Below are 22,617 nucleotides of genomic sequence, written 5' to 3' on the forward strand. Positions count from 1 at the left end.
TTCGTCAATTCAACGCAGTGGTTATGTAGAGAAGATCGGAAACAATTAGACAACTGTGGCATTGGTCAGCCGAGCGCATATCCGTACTGGCGTTCTGCCCTAGTGATACATTGAACCTCTCTACACACGCATTCTGCGCATACCTTATCACATTTGAAATTAGGTTCAAATTTGAATAACAATGACATATATTGAAAATCGCGGAATATTTGTCTCTGGTATTTAAGTGAGGAAACATAATATTTGAGTGCGCGCTTTTTATGATTTTCAACTGCAATATTGAGGCTCTAGTTCAGAAAAAGATTTTGTAATATAGACAACGCCAAGTTGTTCTAGCAATGGATTTTAATACTTTGTATATCCAAGTTGTAGTTTAAAGATTGGGTAAGTGTAGTAACAGACAGATTTAACATAACATCTCAAATCATATGAAGAGGCGCATTAGCGATGTAAGGAGTAATTCATTTTTGTAATTTTACTACATAAGGATAACAAAATAAATTCAAGCTTGATAATAATCCTCAAACATATATTTTTCAATCCCTCCATTAAAAAATTAATTGCAATAATCATTTTATACATAATAATGTAAAATAAATAGTTTCGGTTATAATAATTATACGTAATGATGTGATATAATTAATGATGACATCCTATGACAATGCACCGTGTTGGAGGCTGGGGTTATTCTCTAACATGTTTCTTATACTGCCAATGTCTGTGGTGAACAAATTTCATCAATAGGCCCGGTTGCCGCCTTAAAACATTTAAAAAATAAAGATTGTCATATATTTATATAATCCATACTAATATTATAAATGCGAAAGTAACTCAGTCTGTCTGTCTGTCTCGCTTTCACGCCAAAACCACTGGACCGATTAAGATGAAATTTAGTACACAAATAGTCTAGAGCCTGAGAAAGGACAAAGGTTATTTTTTATTTGGAAAAAAGTGCTGTAAAGGGTTGAAAAGGGGAATGAAAGGTTGTAGGTTGTTGAAAGTATTGTCATTTTTAGAACTAGAGGCATAAAACTTATATTTTAGGATGTACACTTATAAACTAACATATCATGACACCCACTAAGGAGGGAATTTTGGAAATTCTACCCCAAAAGGGGTGAAATAGGGGTTGAACGTTTGTATGGAAGTCCGTAATTTTTAAGTTAGAAACATGAGATTTATTTTTGGGATACTGATTAAAAAGGAGTAGATACGTATTTCAGCGTTTCTTGATATTCTACCTCTGAGGGGGTGAAATAAGGGATGAAAGTTTTTATGGAAGTCCGTCATTTTTTTAATTGAAAACATGAAACTTTTACGCCTATAAGGAGAAATAGGGGTTGACATTTTGTATACAAGTTAGTCCGGGAGGCCGTCATTTTTGAAGTTAGAAGCAGGAAACTTTATTTTTGGGCTACTGATTAAAATGAGTAGATACGTATTTCAGCGTTTCTTGATATTTTACGCCTAAAGGGAAAAAGTAGGGGTTGACATATCAGGATAAAGAACTTTATTACTCATAAAGAACCTTACAGTTCACTTTACATTGAGCAATACATATAACTTATAAATAAAGTTTGTTTTAGTGTTAGAATCTGTGGCAGTATTCACATTGACACAAAAAAGAAAAGAAAAAACATAATAAATAAAAAAATTAAAAAAGAATGTAAAAATTAAAATTTCAGCAACATTAAATTTGTGTTTTAAATATGTGAATGATATTTACTAATTTTATTAATATATATTTTAGCTTATAATTTTTTTTTGTTTCTTTTTAAAATTAGTTATACTTGTGCACGCTTTTGTACTATTCGGCAAACTATTACATAATTTTACCCCGTTATACAGAACGCTTTTACTACCGTATTTAGTTCTAGGATTATAAAGATGTATTTTGTGTTTATTTCTTAAGCTGTGTTTAAGTTTTATTAGTTAGTAGTAATTCCGTATGAATTTGACGAAGATGAGTTTTTTTTATAAATGTACATATGTTGTTTGTTATGTCTGTTTTAAATTAAAAAAAAATGTTTCTTTGTATAGTATGAGCGTGTGTGTCAGTCTATGGTAATTGAAAAGTACCTTGATAACTTTGTTTTGTGCTATTTGGAGAGGCTTAAGACTAGTTTTTGGAGCGCAACCCCCGACTTCTATTAGATAGTCAAGGTTGGATTTAACAAGTGCATTGTACACCGTTAATCGCGTTTTGTAATGAGCTAATTAGCGATATTAATTTGTTTTTAACTTTGGTAATTTGAGGTTTCCATGATAATTTCTCGTCTAGAATTAAACCTAAGTATTTCTCCTGTTCAGATTTAGAGAGTATGTCGTTGTTTATAGTTAGAGGTGGATAGTCGGAAATATTCTTGTTATTAGCTCTGAACATCATGTGTTGTTTTTTTGGTGTTAATAGTAAATAAGTTGCACTGGCACCAGGTTTTATATTTATTTAGATCTCGTTGAGCAATTTCTACTAATTCTTTTATATTTCGACCAAAACAACAAAGGCAAGTATCGTCAGCATACAAGGTGATATGTCCCGATAAGCCAATTTTATTAATATTATTAATATAAATTAAAAATAACAAGGGACCCAACACTGACCCCTGCGGTATTCCGCAGGTAACACTTTTATTTGTACTTGAAAATTTTCCTATTTTTACTATTTGTGATCTATTGCTAAGATATGATTTAAATAAATTAAGGGCTGGTCCAGATATTCCTATGTTCTTTAATTTAGCAAGCAGTAGTGAGTGGCTTATCGTATACAGGTTACGATTTAGGGGGGGAGGGGCGTCGCCCATGTCTTATGTTTTCTTATATTATGGGGGGAGGGTGTCAAAAACTAGCGAAATAGTCTTACGTAATAAATGAATGGTCCCTTAGTCTGGAAGTCCGTCATTTTGAAGTTAGAAACATGAAATTTTATTTTTGGGCTACCGATTAAAATTGTCTTGATTCGAATTTAAGCGTTTCTGGATATTCTACTCTAAGGGCTGAAATACACACCAATGTGGTATACAAAGAGGTCTTACATTTACGTAATAATTTAAGTTCATTTGTAAATATATTCATATTCTACGATGACGACCTCCGTGGTCGGGTAGTGTGTACACCGGTTTTCATGGGTACGCCACTCTGAGGTCCCGGGTTCGATTCCCGGCCGAGCCGATGTAGAAAAAGTTCATTAGTTTTATGTTGTCTTGGGTCTGGGTGTATGTGGTACCGTCGTTACTTCTGATTTTCCATAACACAAGTGCTTTAGCTACTTACATTGGGATCAGAGTGATGTATGTGATATTGTCCAATATTTATTATTTATTATTTATTTATTTATTTGTTCTACGCGAGCGAAGCCGCGGGTAACAGCTAGTAATATATATATTTTTTAATAAGTATCCCTGTTATGTTTCTATCTATGCAATGAGATTAAAGTATAAACATTTTTTGCAAATTGCATTTCATTTCATTAGCATTTCGCCCGCTTCGATCCAAAAGCAATGACTTTTACCGGTAAATTAAAACATAGTACAGTAACTTTGTTAGTAAATTGTATAGGCAGTAGATAGGATGTATGTCCCGAGGTTGTTGCAGTAACTAGTTTGTATCTCGACTGCTTCGCTAAGTGCGTCCTGCCGGACCGGCCGAGTACTTAACCTAATATTCGGTAATTGCATTAAAGGGCAGCAGAATTAATTAACTGCCTCTTGGAGTTGGTTAGCTAAGACGCAGTATTGATACGTGCATTGTGTTTAACATAACTATGTGTATAGCGTAGGCAACGATATATTTTGCCATACTATATTTATTACGTCACAAGTTGATTTCAATTATTTAAATGATGTCTTTAACTGTATTTTTTCATTATATAAGAAAACGAACAAATTGATTCCAAATGATTGTAAGTGGTTACCTTTTGTTATATACAATATCCCTCGAGAAAGAATTACTTGGTGGTAGGGTTTTCTGCAAGCCCTCTGGGTAGGTATCAGCTTCATCATGTATTCCGCCGCCAAAAAGCAATACTTAGTTCCTAAGGTCAGTGGCGCATTGGTGATTAAGAAATGATTAATATTATTTACAGTAGCATGTCTACAGGCGGTCTATTTATATATTTCTATGTTGAACGCGGTAAATGGCTCATTTTTCAGTCCACCTACCAATATGTCATAAAAATATACATACACTGTGAATCCGCCGCCGAGTATCCAGCATGGGAACTAATATGTTATATAATACCTTTCACCTGAATAACACTCTCTGACTTACTGGAATACAGGGTATTGATATTTGGCGGTAAAATAATTAATGAATGGCTTATACCTTAAGAATTAGATAAGGAGTAGGCAAGGGGACAGGAAAAACTAATAGGGGCACAAAGCCCTAACATCGAGCACTGCGTCATTTCAATAGAAAATAAATAAATATAAATGCATATAGTTTAATAACTAATAAACTATAATTAGTCTATATAAAACCATTAGGTTACAAAAAAAAATTACAAAAAGGGTTTAATTAACTTTAATTATTTAATACAAATAATAATAATAAATTTGTAACTATATAATAAAAATTTCACTATTAAATATAAAGTTTAATTTTATTGTACAATTGGACTTCTTCGACAACAACCTACATTTAATCAATTAAGCTATCATATTAATAAAAAAACATACACTCAACTTAAAAATAGTCTTTATAAAAGATAACTTTTATTATTAGCTTAATATTAAAAGTAAAAGAACATTTGACACGTATTCGACTACTTTGTTCTAATTTACCAACGCGAGCACGAGATGAAATGTACACACAAAATAAGCAGATAGGAATTCAATGATCCGAATTTGAACCCGCAGTCTTTGGTTAGATCTACGTGTTATATCCTCTAGACCATCTCGACTATCTCAGTATTATAACAGCTTAATATTAAATAAACTAATATAATATAATCTTGAAATGACTTCAATGCAGTCGCAATACAAGAAAATAAGAAACATCACAAGATTAATTTCGAATATTAATAATATTTAAAGTAATATAAATATGAATTAGCAGTGTATTGTTTAAAGTGATTTTAAGGCAATACTAGTCGATAATATGACTTATACATTTTATTTTCTTTACATCTGCTTGTAAGCAATGACGATAACATCTGTAAATTTGCATTAGTATAAACTGCTTTAAAAAAGTCTGACAAGAGTATATGATAAAAATGAGGTAATCAGTATTATGTATCCTACTTAAGCGAACCTATAAAATTTTCAACAAATAAATAGAAATTCTATCAGTGATCAGAACCAGGTTTATAAGCAGCATCCCAAATATCAGCGAAGCAGACACTGGAGTGAAATCTATAGAACATAATGAGAGGTAAGCTTATATGTCCCAGGATACTCCAGAGAATCTTGCCGTAGAATTCGTATCTCTCATCGAGGCTTTCTGGTGACTTGTACGAGAAAGTATTGAAAAGCCACATGGCTACATTAGCGATTAGGAGAAACATGAGCACTTCACGTCCGGGCTTGTTTCGTCTCAGCTTCCGGCTGTTACTGCAACGTCGTAGACCGTCTACTAACAACGCGGTTTGGAGGATGACTTGAACTACCTGAAATTATCATCACTAGACATCATTCGATTTAAAAAAAAAACATGTTTAATCGAAATAATTATTTATAGATTAAGTGAAAGACGAATCTGCAGTACATTTGCAAGATAATTTAGTTTCATTAATCAATGGTGCATTTTGATATTTGATTTTGATTTTAAAAGGGTTGCTGCATCTCATCTTATTTCAACAAATTGAACAGCTAGAAGACTTACCATTACAATAACGTCAATCGACTTCACGATATTCAAAATATTAATAGTGGCCACCATCGAGAATACAGTTTCCATAAAGAAAGCTGGGAGACATATGAAAAGCAGAATGTCATCCAAGAGTGAAATCGGATGTTCATTGATGTCCAACTTTCTCGTCTGGTTGTAGGCGATTACTACCGCGAAAAGCATAACTAAGTGTAGCCCTAACTTTGTGCAGGCATTGAGCATGTAACCCAGTTCCAAGAAGTTGCTGAAAATTCAATAAAATATTTAAAAAATGCCGTTACCGTTGTTAATAAATAAAGCTTTAATAAATTTTTGAATATTTTTGACGTAGATATAAACACGTTGTTCAAATGAGGACAAGGATCATGGAAATTTTAAATCTCAGTTTGAATGAGAACAAACATCGTAACGAAAATTGCATCCGTCACTTTGTCTAAAACAAACTTTGGCACATGCATATCCCCGCACTGGAGGATGTTAGTAGTGCAATTAGCTTCTCCTTCAGATCTGATTAACGGTGCAATTAGTTGTCTATGACACATTTTTAAAAATTGATTTATATTTAGTAGGTACACATTTATCAATCAAACAATTTAAAGGTCATTTTAAAAACTATCATAAAATACTACACGTAATAAATTGTACAAGATCCATTTAAGATGACAAAAAAAATGCTTGGAGATGAAAAAAAAACAATATCTGTCCAGTCATCCGGTATCTGTATCTGTGCCAAATTTAATCGAGATCCGTTCTCGCGTGCTTTAATAACATACATCCATACAAACTATCCCATTTATAATATTAGTGAGATTTAGATTTTGAATATTAACTCACCCCCCTACACTGCTGAAGACGAATCCAAGAATCAGTACTCCAGAAGTGATGACAGTCAATACGATGCCTAGAAAGAGACCTTTGTTGGAAGCGTGGCAGTCCGCGTAGATAACGATGTTGCTCGTATAATCATTTTCTTCACTCGCTGTGGGAATTCTGTAAAACATATTCAGTTAAAAATATAATAAACAATTGTCCATCTATTGAATAATCCTGATAATTCGTTCGTGAGTGTGTTTAAAGAGCCGAACCAACCAATGATTGCGGGTTCAAACCTAGAAAATTTCCATGTGCTTAATTTATGTGATGAAAACATCGTGATGAAACTTGAATGGGCCTAATTTCAATGAAATTCAGCCACAGCCGCCAATCTGCGCTGGAGCGTGGGGGACTTCCAAACTTTCTCCTCAAAGGGGGAGAAGGAGGCCTTAACCCAGCAGTTGGATATTTACAGGCTTTTTTTTAATTATAAAATTAATAAATAGTGTTTATTCTTATTTAAAATGAAGAAAAGAATCAACGTGCTCTTCTGCCTTAATATAGGTAATTACCGAACAAAAAAATATAGGTAATGACCGAAAAAAGTGCTACTTTTAATATGTTACATTTATTTCCGGTAAATATTACGAAAACACACGAGATGAAAGCTATAATTTCAATTGTTAAGAGAAATTGCCAAGGGTGTTTTTTCTATATGAATGTATATACGTACTTGCATACAGTATTATTATCTTCTAAGCTCGATGTACTGTCGGAGTCTTCGTTTGAACAAGTTCCAATATGACTCCAGATTATGTAGTAAACGGCCACTATAAATGATTTCAATAAATATATCAAAACAGACTCACATTTATTAAGAATATACATTGAAAACTATTTACTCACCAATGAGAATATTAAATTCAACGCCAAAAGGATACAAGTAAGGCGAAAAATTTTCCGCTATAGATGTTATAGCGGGCGCTCCTTGACAATTTTCATTGTAAAGATCACTTATATCCCACAGAGACTGATGTTCTAAGAACAAAATATAATAATTATATGTACAATAATACGTCATTGGAGCTAAAGGTTGTATTAATCATCACAAATCTATCGGAGAATTTGATGAGCCCAATCTAATCTAAAAGATTGTAAGCTATTAAAATTGTATGTGATTTACTGTAACTCAAATTAGTATCGGTAAGACTCCGAAAGCTAAAAAAACTACTACGTAAAGTAGAATAGACTTTGGCAATGTTAAAATTGTTGACGGTTACCAAATGTAACTAAGAAGAAGTGTAGACGCCATCGGTAGACACAATATTAAAAAATAAAATCTGCGAATTCGCCAATATAGGAGAGCTTAAGTTTTATTTATTTATTATATGTAAGTACCCAATATTTTTGTCAACTTACTATACCTTAAAAGTACTTCTAAATTTAATAAAATCTTAGGCAAAAATTAGACACGGAGGCAAACGGACGGTTTTTAAAACCAACATATAATGTATATACTCGTATTTTATGTTCTTTAAAATACTTACGATCGTTTAGGAGTGATGTTTCATTTTCCGTTGTCCGATTACCATACTTAGTGCCTGCGTATATAGTTAAGGCTAGAACGGTTTCGCGGACAATCGTCGATATCCAAAAGCAGAGACTACTTCCAATCATATGCATGAAGCCGAAGTGGGCTAGGCTCTAAATAAACAAAAAATAAAACGGCTTGAAAGATATACGATTATGATGTCATTTAACAATTAGCTATGTTCGTGGTCATTTTTCCTCCGATGAGAGAATGGTATTTCAATATCGGTTACCGGCAATTTGAAAATAATTAATAAAGTAATAATAAAATATAAAAATTCATAGCGATATATTCGGATGGTTTTTATTTATTTTTCATAATAGCGCATCTAATATATATTTTATAAAAGAGTATATAACTTCATGATTTTACTCGTATTGCTTATATAAAAAAGATTTTTATTTTTGCATTGAATATTGAAATCTCGGATGTTTTTCCCTGAAATAGTATTATTGATTATAGATTTTCTCATCTAAAACTTCTCAGTATTTCATACAACAGTACCTTCATATCAAAGTGGCAATTAAATATTTGCATGGGGATATAAATTATATAGATACATTAGAGGACAAAGATTCGTATGGGACCTTTTTTTAATATTTGTTTATCGATAAGAAAAAATACATAAACAGTTCTTGAGAAGTGGGTTATAATAAAACCTCTACAAATTTATAATATACGAACATATAAATATATATTATTTACAGATTATGAATGCACATTTGTTAGGATGTATAATAAATAAATAAATATTGGACAGCATCACATACATTACTCTGATCCCAATGTAAGTAGCTAAAGCACTTGTCTTATGGAAAAACGTACAGAAACAAACAGAAGTAACGACGGTACCACAAACACCCAGACCCAAGACAATATAGAAAAGTAATGAACTTTTTCTACATCGACTCGGCCGGGAATCGAACCCGGGACCTTGGAATGGCGTACCCATGAAAACCGGTGTACACACTACTCGACCACGGAGGTCGTCATTATAATTAGTTATTTTGACACATTTAAAAATAAATAATCAAAAAAAAAAAAATTTTTGTCAATGATCCATACCTGCGCTTTCATAATATGAACATTTGAATATTTAAATATGAAGTATAGTTGTAGAAAACAGTAAAGTGGATTGGCCACATCGAGAATCACTTGCATAATATCGATGCAGTCTTGATTACTGATATTATCGTCGAAGTAATAGCTAATTTGTGCAGCTATTAGCAAGACTGAGTGTATTAAGTGACCTAACGCGAAAGCTGTAATAAAAATAAAATTAATGTCATGAAAACTGAAGCGGTATACAGTACGGTATAATATGTTAATAACGTGGATTAATAAATTGTGCATTTTATTTTATAAAAATATAACAGGTAAACGGACCAAAAAAAAAAAAGACAGCACAGTATAAGTATAAAATTATTCAACCCATTTAAGGGATCAAATCTTAAACCCTTTAAAATTTGTTGTCTTGATCTGCTAAATATAAAAAAGAAAAACAATTTATTTTACATTTCTTCCAATTCGCCTATTTTTTTTTTGCGCCTTAACTAGTATTTGATATATTATTTAGTAACGATACATATAAAATATTTTCAGCACAAGATTTAAATACATACAATCAATTTGAAAGACAGCTGAAAATAGCCAATTTTAATATAAATGATTTTATGCTACACCGTGTGTTAATCTTAAAATAGCACGATTGACCATTTTTTATAAATAGAATGGTTATTTCAGGCCTTGTCACTTAGTTATAAAGACTTGTCACTTAGTCATTTAGATTATCAGAATTGTTGTATACTATGTATATCAATGTTTTGTTTTATAATGCTAAAGATAAACGTACCAGCAGCTCCTAGTTTAAGATAAAAGCTGCCCGAGTGTCGTCCATGACTGAAACAGTAGTTGTGTTTGAGAGGGATTAATAATGCGGGAGGAATCACTTGAGATATAGTACTTTGTGGTGTGCGATCGCCCGGAATGTTGTAGCCGTACTCGTCCTGGAAAGTCAAGATATTTACTTAATAAGAATCGTCTATAACAGTAAGCAAACATTGCCTTAAAGAATACTAAATGCGTCGGTTGAAAGTCTATCAGATGTGTTTCCATCAATCCGTATCTCCGCAAAAAGGTCGTCTTATTTACAGGCTGTTGCTGTACTTTTATGTGCTGTGATAGACTTCTTAACCAGGCTACTTATGGTATAAACTTCGAGAAGCTGCTATTCAGCCACTTTTTTATTATTATTTTTTTTTACTTGCACTTTAAGTGATTTTAATAAACTAGAGGACTATATCGATTACTGGCAACATTCTGCGACATTTTTTGTGAGTGTATACAATAATTTTGTTTGGAAATAATCAAGGGAGTCTTCTGTACACGATGTGTCTCAGAATTATTTTTAAGTAGTACTTCTGTTTATGTTTTCAACTTCAAGACTTCAATTACCTGTACTAATATTATAAATGCGAAAGTAACTCTCTCTGTCTGTTATGCTTTTACGACCAAACCACAGATTTTGATGAAATTTGGTATGAAACAGGCTTGAAATCCTAGCAAGGACCTATATTATACACAATATATTTATATATAGCTAAACCTAATAAGTTTTTGTATCTTACGCCTGATGGCCAACACGAGTAAACCCGTCTGCGACAACTATTCATTTATAAACGTTAACTTATAAAGAAGTCTTTCAAAATCAAAATATACTTTATTCAAGTAGGCTTTTTCAAGAGTTTTTGAATAGTCTTTTAACAAACTATATGAAGTGAAGATACCACTGGTTCGGAATGCAGATTCTACCGAGAAGAACCGGCAAAAAACTCAGTAGTTTCTCTTTTTCAAGATTTAAAAATATAAAGTCATGTTAGCTAAATACAATTATATATGCATACAAGACATCCTGTCTGGTATACAATAAGTAATACCAGTAAGACATTCTACAAATTTTTATTTTGAAATTGTGTTAAACTTTAATATTTCGATAAAAGTTAAATATTAGCTGGCGTATGAAAAAACGAACTTTAATATGTTAAAAGCACTGTATTTTTTGTTATTACATTATGTCACGTACGGAACTTTATAAAAGAGGTGTTAAGCCCACGACTTTGTTTGCGTGGACGTTGAATATCAGTCCGGTACAAAGCTGTCAATCCATTTTTAATACCGTTTCAACGATGTCTACGTGTTACGTCATGCGTATCCAACAGACAGATTATATATTTTCAATAATGATATTTTTATTCTTTATAAATAGGATTACTTCTATTGCTTGTAAATTTATCGTAATATATATACCGTACATATGTACCTGATTCACTAGTAGGTTAGATATTATATTGGATACATATATGTCTATCGTTGTATGTCGCTACTAAGGCTTAAATTTTTAAAAAAAATCAATAAACGGTGACTATATACTTATTTTATACAAATAAATTTGAACAGACTGCCATATCAACTATTATAGGGGCCTAAAATAATATAGGGTTGTTTTTTATTAATATTCTTTACGCTCTAAATGCGTCATCAACCGCGGCAACGAAGATGCTAAGTCCCTTGTGCCTGTAGTTACAATGGTTCACTAACCACATCCACCAATGGTTTGGAGGCAGAATAACTGATTCGTGGATTAGAACTCCACTACGTCCACTAGTTTACAAATGTTATTGAAAATGTTATTATTTAAAATCATACATGATTATAAACAGTAAGTCTCACCTCTTGCTTCCTGAAGAACTCTTGTATCTTTTTACTATGAAGACCTTTGATTCTTTCGTTCTTAAGAGCCTTCGACTTGTATCTATTAATGTCGATTAATAAGAATAATTGATATATAAATCCAATAGATAGTAACGTGATTGAGAAAATCTGAAATAGAGGAAAAGATTTCACATTCAATTATATTTGAAATAGTCACGTGACTTTAAAGATTATCGGTTTTGGTTTCGTGTAGATATATATATATATATATATAATTCAAGAGATGTTTGAAAAATAAGAAGTATTTATATGATAAATATTGCTACATATGTTGAACAAAATATGCGATAACACTAAATTCCAATAAATATATCAAATGGAAGTGATTTTTAATTGTATACTTGTCAGTTCACCTCACCTCAAGACACTAATACAAACGATTGATGTTTAGCTAAAGTGTACTTGATAAATGGGCAGGACCTACCCAGACAAGACTGTATAAATCCTTACCATTAAATATTTTTGATTTCAGTATTTATAATATGTAGAATATTAGAAACACATTCGAAGCGAGTTCAATAATCGTACTAGTCGTGATTATTTACTAAGTTCGTGTGGAATTAGCTTAGGTAATTAGCTAAATTTGAAACAGCTATTGCTCGATCGCTAAACAGATCGAACAGTACAGAGATGAGTGAGAGAAATAAACAATGCCTGTTTAGTATTATAAGTATTATAATTACCGGTGATAGTGGAATGTCGATAAATACGTCTGATACGTAAAATATCAGTCCAAGAGTCACCAACAACACTGCGTACATACAGCTCAGTATCAACGTGAAGTATTTGCTGTAAGAAATATGTATAGTTGAAATACTAAAAAAAGATTAATATTGTATTAAGTTATTTTTATTCGTGTTACTGTGCTACCATTCTGAGGTAATTATTTTTCATAATGTTTAGGTAATATAGCTGCATATTTCGAAGTCTTCGATTCGAATTATAGGCTCTACCAATAAAAAGTTATTGGATTTTTTTACTATGATGAAACGATCGAAACGATCATTATTGACATGCTAATCAATCTTTACAATATGAAGATTATAGTGAAGCAACAGAAGCGAATACAAAATCTAAAGTGAATGCAAATTACCATTAGTGCGATACGTCGTGTCTTTTCGTTAATGAGTCAAAAGTGCTTTAATTTTTAACTTTTGATTATTCACTATAATGTTCGGCGCACCCCTTCTGCCTTTTCTTTTATAATATGAGAACAACTTAGTCAAACTTAAATATAACTAGTTTTATTTAATGTATATTAAAGATTTTTTCAATGTTATGTACCTCGTAAGTCGAGCGTTTTCCTCAGGACTTGTCGGCGGCGGTGCATGAGTTTCCACGGAACGAATGGATTGCGCGTCCATAGTGACCACTGATCGCTTACGCGGAGTCATTCCGCCGCGCAGTTCTGTTGGAGTTTGTAGACGATAATTATCTGAAAATTAATTGCTTTTTAAATATGACTGACATGTATATCATGTACAACCCTATTGTTATTTTTCTTTTTTCTCGCTTAAATATAAACTAGAAGAGATTGCTATCGTTAGATATGCTCTTGTACATTTTATTTGTATAAAGTCTGCGACGTAAGTTTTAATTGATGTATAATAAAAAAAAATTATTATACTTGTCCTATTTCGGCATATGCAGTACATTGACATCAATGTCACATTTTATGTATAAAATCTCTCAATCTCGTATATGTTCGATGTCTTCTCGAATACGCAACAAGTATTTGTTCACCTTACTATATTATACGAGTACTTACTCACAGAATAGAGAACATACGAAAAATAATCTTAATTATTTACAATTTAAGGAATTAAATAAAAATTACAAGTACGAAATAGCTTGTATTTTTTTATAAAATACTCTTGAACAAAGAAGAAACCAGATTGATATGTTACTATTACACGCAATCATAAATGCTAAAATGGATTGTTCTGTTAAGCTATCGCTTTTTCTCAGAATACTTCTTCCTTTAGACTACTAAACAAGCGTAAGAGTCAAGCACAATCTGTGCTTGAATTCTATTGTAATTCGTCTGACATGAACATAAAACAATTTATATCAGCACCGTGACTTATTTCAAAAATACTAATTAAAAAATGAGATTAACTGCATACTCATATGAACTAAAAAATCGTATCACACACAAGTACATATACTCTAAAGTTGTACTTAAAAACGCTATTGATTATAAATAGATCATAAATCGTATCTACTAATCCGTATAAGAGCAACGTGCTCTCCTCCACTGAAAAAGAGAGGGCCTTAGCCCAGTAGTGGATCGTTTACAGGATCTTACATGTACGGTTACAATTTGTTAATGTAATTAAAACATTAATACTTACTCATAGATTTTAAATCTCCATTTCTGTAAATGCTACTGCTCGGTGTGTTTTCAGCTATAACGGTATCAATATTGAAGTATGTTAATAAAGTTTTGTAAAACAGTGACTTTTGTAATTTGGCTTTATACGATATAGTTAAATTGAACAGTTTTTATATCGGTCTAGTTTAGAAACGAAAATATATAATAAAAATATATTTGAATAATATTATATTTAATTAATATAAATTAATAATCATAATGTTAATTATAATATTGTAATACTAACTCATCGGGGTAGATGGATACGAATAATCTTCACGGTTAGGAATAATGAGCTTCGGCAATCTGTCCTGGGAGTCCTGTAAACAAGAAGTCCATTAGCCTGTTGGGTAATTGTGAGAATATAAACTGAAAGCGTATTCCGATACACGGTGCACGCGTGGACTTCGTATTTACAACGTAAACCGGACCTAAAAAATCATGCGTGAACATCGAAAGCCGTACAAAATCGGATTAATAACTTCATTAGTCGCTTGTTTCTCTCGATCGACACCACCCCGTATTTCACTATAATCCCATTACAGTGCTCTACGTTCTCGAAACAAAATTTTTGGCCGTTCGATTTCAGCCAAATGCTGAACGATGACATCCATTAATTTCAACCAATCAAAACTCAAACAATTCAGATCATTTCACTTCGACATTTTTGTATAGTATATTCAATAATAAAATAAAATAATGATAACATATATTGGTATACTTGTATTTTATATATACGAAACCAATTACTATTAGGAAAAACCTAGTGACATAATATAGTGTGTCATGTTTATTGTCATAGATCATATCGTGTTATTATTATGATATTAAAGAGATAGTCAGTTTTATTTTGAAGTCGTTGGTTTTACATTTGACGCTTCCAGACCAGTGCTGTTTAAAAGTAAATATAAATATAACAAATTTATTGAATTTCAGTTAACAATACAAACGTTAAATGTAAAACTTTTACAAAATTATCTGATTTTGAATTTATAAATGTGTTTTTAATATTTTTATTTTGTTCAATGAAATCAAACCGAAATACATATACTTTATTCAAGTATGCTCTTACTGGGGCTTTTGAGTTGCATTTTACAAGATTAAAGAAGAACCGGCAAGAAACTTAGTAGTTACACTATCCCAATAACTTTTTTGCCATCTGTAATATATCTCTATATAAAAATTATTTATCGATACGCCTTATTAATCAAAGTTTTTTAAACAGGTGATTGAAATTTATTAACTGACAAAGCTATTTAAGGAATTTTATTATAGAAGTGAACCCTGCCCAATGAAGGATGAATTGAGTTTGCGAAGACAAAAACCGTGTTACAAGTTTTTCTTTACATCTCGTGTTTATAAAATGTTTGTCACTGTTTCTATAAAATATTCCATATTATTATGAACAAAGTATTGTAAATAATCATTGCAACATGACTTACATAATAATTTTGAGAGCCATGTATCTTTTTATACTTGATAATGTTGTAATTCGTGCCACGTGGTTAATTATAGTATTGAAAATTAGCATTATTTTCTATCGTACAAATATAGTCACATACACATAATAAATCAAGAGGAATAAACAAACGACTCATACTGCGTTTATCGGCGCTTATCGCGATACTCAATTAAAATTTGATATGTAAGATGGACGCCAGCGATGCTATTAATAAACATTTCCATTGAGTATTTATGACATGGCCAGTTAACAGGCGCTGTGTATAATAAAAAAAAATAAAGAGATTGAATTTTCATTAGGCGAGGCGTTGGGGCGGCACGATGTGTCCGCAGTCGGTATTTACAGCGGGGTAGAGAGGGTGTAGGGCGAGGGTGGCGAGCGGCTGGACTCAAAAGGTTTACAGTTGGCTGCGCGAGAGTGACCCGCCTCACAAACACGGGCCGCGTTCGCCGCTCCGTACTATGGAAGTGAGCCGTTCGCGACAAATCCTTCGTATTTTATTTGTATCGTAAACCATACTTTAATTATTTATTAACTTGTCCTGATAAAAATGAATAAAAAAAAAAGACACTACGGCTCAGGTTTCTCGTATTAAATACATTAATATTATGAACATTAAACATTTAAAAAAAATTGTGATTCTTTTGCATCTAAAAAGTCATGGTAAAAACTTTAATAAAACGATTCATATAAAATTATAACTATTCGTGAATAGACAATATAAATGAATCGCATACAAAGCCACATCCATATCATTCTCATGGAAAAATTATTACAACCCATTGCGTTCATGTATGTATATGAATTCACTGTTTAAACAACGGACGATGCTTAAAATAAATTTACTTTGAAAAAACAACAATATGAACGTTGAAAAAACGTTGATTTTTTTTAAATAATAATTACATTATTTTCGATATCTAAAGAATTTCAACCACGATAACGTTGTACTTGCTAGTTTATAATTTTTATTTTATCATAATTAATTAAGATAGATTTTCAGATTTAATTGATAAGTTTTTCGATTGTACCCTTGAATGATTGAATTTAACTGCAATATGATGTTGACGTCATAGAACTTTGCTCGGAAATGACATAGAAGAAAACTTGTATATTATTAAGGAATTAGTGTGAATTTATCATGTATATTTTTTTCACACAAACAATTCGAGATTCGCTTTTATAAAAAACTAAAAGTGCATATGATTCTGTCATTGAATTTCAAGAATAGTATACAAGGAATTCATTATTTTATATTTATACAAATTAAATGAAAACTGAAACTAATTTAACAATTCTATTTGAACTTTTTATTTCAAAGAACATAATCTAAATTATGTATAAATATATAATATATCATCGAGGTGAAGAGCAGGCGAAATTGATTATACAGGATAAGTAAAACCAAGATAAATCGTAAAGTATAGATCCTTGGTCCAAAATAGAGCGGACGTCATTTGGGTGAGCAAACAAAATATATCAGCAAACGCCGTCAAAATACGTTACGAAACACCGCAAGAAAAATATTCGCAAACCGACTAACAATGTCAGATATAATAAACCTGCCATTTTTTGATGAAACGATTACTATTTATTTGTATATGAATACTCATACAAGTAGAAATGTACAAATAAACAAGGTACAAAAAACATTATTTTTTGTTAATAACTAATTTTGCACTAAACAAAAAAGGTTGAAATTTTAATACAAGGTAAGTTATAATTATTTATACCTTCTGTCCAATTTTCAACCATCTAACAATTTTTTTCACGAAGTTATAAACAAAAACGCTTTTCACCCTCTCAACCCCATAGAGCGTTCACCCCAAATGGTTGAAAATTTTAATTTGTTATTATTTTAACGTCCCAAACTATTTTATTAAAAATATGCAGACACACAAAAGTAAAAAAATATTCAAATTAAAGATAAGATGCACCAAAGGCACGGGCAATACGTCTGTAGAAATTTAAATTAATAACAAAAATAATAATAATAAGTATTAATGGCCCGTGAAGTAGCTAGACAATCCATTTGTGATTTCCTAATGTACTCGTACATATTATCTAACATATATCTTTGCCATTATGAAATAACAGATGAAATTATGTATTTCTTATACCGTATATTTTTATAGGTAGGTGGACCGGCATATGGGCCACCTGATGGTAAGTGGTCACCACTGACGACAGACACTGGTATGGTAAGAAACCATAGACATTCCTCATACCACCGATGTGGCACAAATGGTATACAACAATACTAAGTAGAAGTTTAGTCAGTTTCTATAATAAATATTCTGGCTTTTTGTGACAGTATAGTTATTAAAAAATATATATATTAATTATAAAAAAAAACAATAAAAATACTAAAAAAGTATTTGCATAATACAAACATATTTTTGGCAACAAAATTATAATATAATATAAGTTATTTTTGAATTATTTTTTGTTTCATGAATTTTGTTAATGTTTGATGAAATCAATGGAGTGTACCTTGGGGTAAGATACTTGTTTAATGTACAGTCGGGGTAAGAAAAGGTTCGTCACCTTAAGATCTATTCTCGTGTGCTCAGTATGAGCGATAATCTGCTTTACCGATTGAGTATGACATATTGCGTCGCAATGTCATATTTATAAGTCGCATCTAGCAAAGAGTATAATAGTATTTAAAAGCTATAATAATAATAATAAAAAGCCGTCAATCGCGATGACAATTACAAACTTTTCACGAAACGTCATAGGCCTTCGTGAATGCTCTTGTAAGATCGGAGGTTAGAACATTGTCTTGTCTCAAAAGAGAGTGCAGTCGTAATCCTACTTCCTATATTATAAACGCGATAGTTTGTGTGTATATGGATCTGGCTGATTTCTCTGAGATATGGATGGATGTTTGTTACTCTTTCACGTAAAAATTACAGAACGGATTTGGATAAAATTTTGCACACAGATAGAATATGTACTGGGATAATATATTGGATACTTTTTATCCCGGGAAAACATAAAATCTTTCGGGAACGTGGGTGAAACCGCAGGACGGAAGTAGTAAATAAAATAGTACTTATGCTAAATTCATTTAAACAAATCTTATTTATTTAATTAAAAACGAGTATATCCGCCATTCGTATCAATCACAGCTTGTAGTCGCTGTCGCATTGATCCAACAAGGCCAGAGCATATGTCGGTTCCTCTGAAGCTCTCCCAAACACTTCGGCAATGTTCTAAGACAGCCGCTTTGGTTCTGTCGTTATTATTTATCCACGGCTACACCATCAAACCCCATAGATTTTCGATTTCTAATTTTTTCGATTTATATCCGCCGCTTTTGCAGGCCAAGGAATCACCGCCACTTCCCGGTGCCGATAGAAACACTCGGCACACGTCACGTCATTACATTAACCGTCACTCTAAATAACGGCCGAATAATATTACAAGCGTTTTTATTCTAATCGTTGTAAAATTGCAAGATATTGCAAGAAAATATGTGACACTGACAGACTTTGACAATTCAGTAGAAGATATCATATCTAATTTAAAACTTGTAATGACTAATTAGGCCATTAAAAAGGTTTCAAGTTGATATGACACTAGACGTAGTCTAAAGATGTTTCACTATTTTGAACTAAGTTATCATACTATAATAGTTTAATTTTATATGCAGTTGTCTGTTTAGTGCTTTAGTTTCAAAAGGTACTAAGAGTTTACGACTTGATAAAGGAATAAATTTGAAAACTGACGAAGGTTTTCTTACTCTGACTGTACACTGAGATATTTAATTATTTAACCCAAATAAAAAGTCATCATTTGTTAAACAGGATCATGTTTTGCTTACAGTTTCGTTAACAAAATAAAAAAGTTAAATAAATGTCAGGCGTATATTACTAATAAAATTAATTTTCCTTTATATGTTCAGTATAGCTTTTTGATTTTAATTTATCTTAGATAATGTTATGAATTGTGTTGTATTTGTTTTTCAAATTGGCAACACCAACTTTTTGTCACGTGAATTGATTAGCGTAGTAGGAAATAAAGAAAACATTAAAATCATAAAGTATTATCAGTATTTAATCCCTTGTCAGGAAATTAATCCGTTAGGTAGCTGAGTATTAAAATATTGGATTTTGCGATTTAGCATTACTCTTATGACACAATTATTTATTAATTTAATAAAAATTATAATTTATTAATTTTATAGCACAAAATAAGAAATGTGTATAAAAATATAATTAATAGTCTTCGTTAGATATTTATATAGAAATATACACCTTGAAGTAAATGTAATTGAAGTATGGGGAGTGATTTTTATTATTTAAAATAGGTAGGTAGTCTGGCAAATTGGCATAATTAAGTCAACATCGCTGCCCATAAACATTGGCGCTGTATGAAATATTAACCAAACCTTCAATCTTGTATTATGTCGTATAATACATTTTTAGCTTTATTTATTAGGTGAAAATTCAAGATATTTCAAAACATGGAAAGTATGGCTAAAGTAAAGAAATATAACAGATGTAAAATTATAAGAATTAGATCAGGATTCAGATAATGTTATACTAATTGTCCTAGACATAAGGTTTCCATGTATACATTTTATATTTAAATTGTTAGTATTCATACTTATTTAAATAAAATGTAAGGTTACCGTTCTTTCAAGATCAGCGTACATGACACTGCGTGGAGGTCGGCGTCGGCGACCAGCGGCAGCTGTCATCAAGTTGCCAGCACTAGGTCCCGGCTGTGACATTGTCCGCCGACGTTCAGGAATATCTTCATCTTGAGCTGACGTGGCATTCACCGAAGAATTGTGTACCTTTATGATCAGTGTTATTACTTTATTTCCATTGTGATACTAGTTGTGAGGACGAAGGGTAGGTGTAAGGTATCCCTGACAAAATGTATGTAAAATTTCATGATGATCGATTGAGTCTAAGGCGCGAACTGTGGACGGCGGACAAACAGGTGCATGGCTATAATAATGGGCATAATAATATTCGAATGTAGTATTCGTCCCGTTGTAATAAAAATAAAAATAATGGTATAGCCTAAATTAATATTTTGTTTCCAATTCGTTTAGTGTTGTTTAAAGAAACAATTGTTTATGTTTTAGTAATTACTATTAACTGATATTGATATTTCAAACGACTAATAAGTCACAAACGACTATTACAAAATAATTTCGGATTGTCGAAATGCGTAAATTTTTAAAGCGAGAGGGGAAAACATTAACGATGCACCAATAAAACAGGCCCACTTGTAAATGGCAAGCTCTGCCGTGGAAAATCCGTAACGTAAATTTTGTCATGTAACTGGATTGGAATACGAGCTGCACGCTGAATTGTCTAGTGTAGAAAAACTTAAAAAAAGAAAAGAGAACTGAGGTCTAGCTGTTCTAAAAGTTGTTTATGCCACGTATGCATCGCTTAACATTCCTTTCGGGTATTTCCCGTACGTTCAATTACTGAATATTGATTAGATTAAAGCGATCATTTTAAATCAAAATATATATCTTTATGTAAATGAAACTTAATGCTTTATACATTCTTATTACATGTTATCTAAAAAAATGGATCTATCAATTTCCAGCTACTTACTCCAGGATCGTTTGTGTTATCCGTTATGTCTCCTTGGTTTTCCTCACTAAATTTCTCCAAGGAGGTTTCCGAGTGAAACTTTTTGTCACCCAGGTTGTTTCTATTCACAATATCCTCCAACATTTCATTCCTAGCTGCGTTCGCGTTAGACATTTCACTAATTATTTATAATTCACTAAAACGTTTCAAATTACCTTTTAAGAGACAACAGAATTAAAGTATCATATTTACACTGCCTTTTAATTACAATTGATTGAATAAATTCATCGATACAGAGACGTTTTCTTTGTAAACAATCAATCGTGCGATTCAGATCGCAAATGAAATGAAAAAATATAATCCTGGTTATCTTCTTATCATTGAAGATATATCTGTAATAAAGGCGTAATTACCGTATCGATTAACCCGTTATACTTCCTTCATTAAATTTATTTTCTATTTCTAATTTTAAATCGCAACTAAAAGACAAAAATATTTATAAAACAATAATAATATTTATAGATATCGACGGTAGTATAAAATTATACGTTTTCCATAACAATGTTAATAGGTATTTGTAGATATAATGCAAGAATTAATTATCAATGTAACACCGCCTTATGATTGTAATCAAATTAATTAGGTAGATAATGCTAATAAACATTCGCGACTGCAGCGATTCTACGTAAAAACAAAGAAACGGAACAGTTCAACATATACTTTTATGCCATTTGCAATCAAAATAAATTATTAGTATTATATCAAAGATACGGGGACTAACCATAGTTTCATTATCGTATTACGCTAACTATTACTCGGAACACTTTATTGTTTAGTTCCGATTTCTATTTAAAGATGACGTAAGACGTTTAGACCGATGTTTAGAGCACTATAATTAATTTTAAAATAACAGTAAAATCGTGGAGTTAATGCTTGTTGACTTCCAGGCAGTAGACATAACATACAAATGTAATTGTATTTAACTAACATAACTGTATTTTTACTTTTCTTTTATTTATTTTACTTTATTATTCTGTATGTTGAAAAAGAGTAACTACTGAGTTTCTTGCCGGTTCTTCTCGGTAGAATCTACATTCCGAACAGTTGGTAACTTAAAATAGTTTGTTAAATGACGATTCAAAAGTGCTTGTAAAAGCCTACTTGAATGATTTAAGTGTATCGAACGCCATTTATCTGAAATAACTAAAGTTTGTAT

The 22,617-nt window shown here is 31.6% G+C and overlaps 2 protein-coding genes across 2 annotated transcripts in view; one reads left to right on the forward strand and one right to left on the reverse strand.

Annotated features, from left to right (window-relative positions):
- Nucleotides 1-5,204: 5,204 nt before the first annotated feature.
- LOC113397332 (proton channel OtopLc-like) lies at nucleotides 5,205-21,807 on the reverse strand. The gene is made up of 15 exons (XM_064219461.1): nucleotides 21,423-21,807; nucleotides 20,474-20,641; nucleotides 14,620-14,692; nucleotides 14,353-14,406; nucleotides 13,283-13,433; nucleotides 12,682-12,787; nucleotides 11,957-12,106; nucleotides 10,080-10,233; nucleotides 9,293-9,489; nucleotides 8,184-8,340; nucleotides 7,543-7,674; nucleotides 7,370-7,466; nucleotides 6,658-6,813; nucleotides 5,814-6,067; nucleotides 5,205-5,598 (listed from the first exon to the last, which is right to left on the reverse strand). The coding sequence occupies exons 1-15, from the start codon at nucleotides 21,573-21,575 to the stop codon at nucleotides 5,282-5,284; spliced, it is 2,319 nt and encodes a 772-aa protein (XP_064075531.1). The 5' UTR covers nucleotides 21,576-21,807; the 3' UTR covers nucleotides 5,205-5,281.
- LOC113397240 (probable transaldolase) overlaps nucleotides 13,833-22,617 on the forward strand; it is a 212,356-nt gene continuing 203,571 nt past the window's right edge. The window contains exon 1 of the mRNA XM_064219440.1: nucleotides 13,833-13,837. The gene's annotated coding sequence lies outside the window, so the exon portion shown is untranslated. The remainder of the gene's footprint in view (nucleotides 13,838-22,617) is intronic.

This window comes from Vanessa tameamea, chromosome 3, assembly GCF_037043105.1.
Source record: "Vanessa tameamea isolate UH-Manoa-2023 chromosome 3, ilVanTame1 primary haplotype, whole genome shotgun sequence".
Lineage (NCBI taxonomy): Eukaryota > Metazoa > Arthropoda > Insecta > Lepidoptera > Nymphalidae > Vanessa > Vanessa tameamea.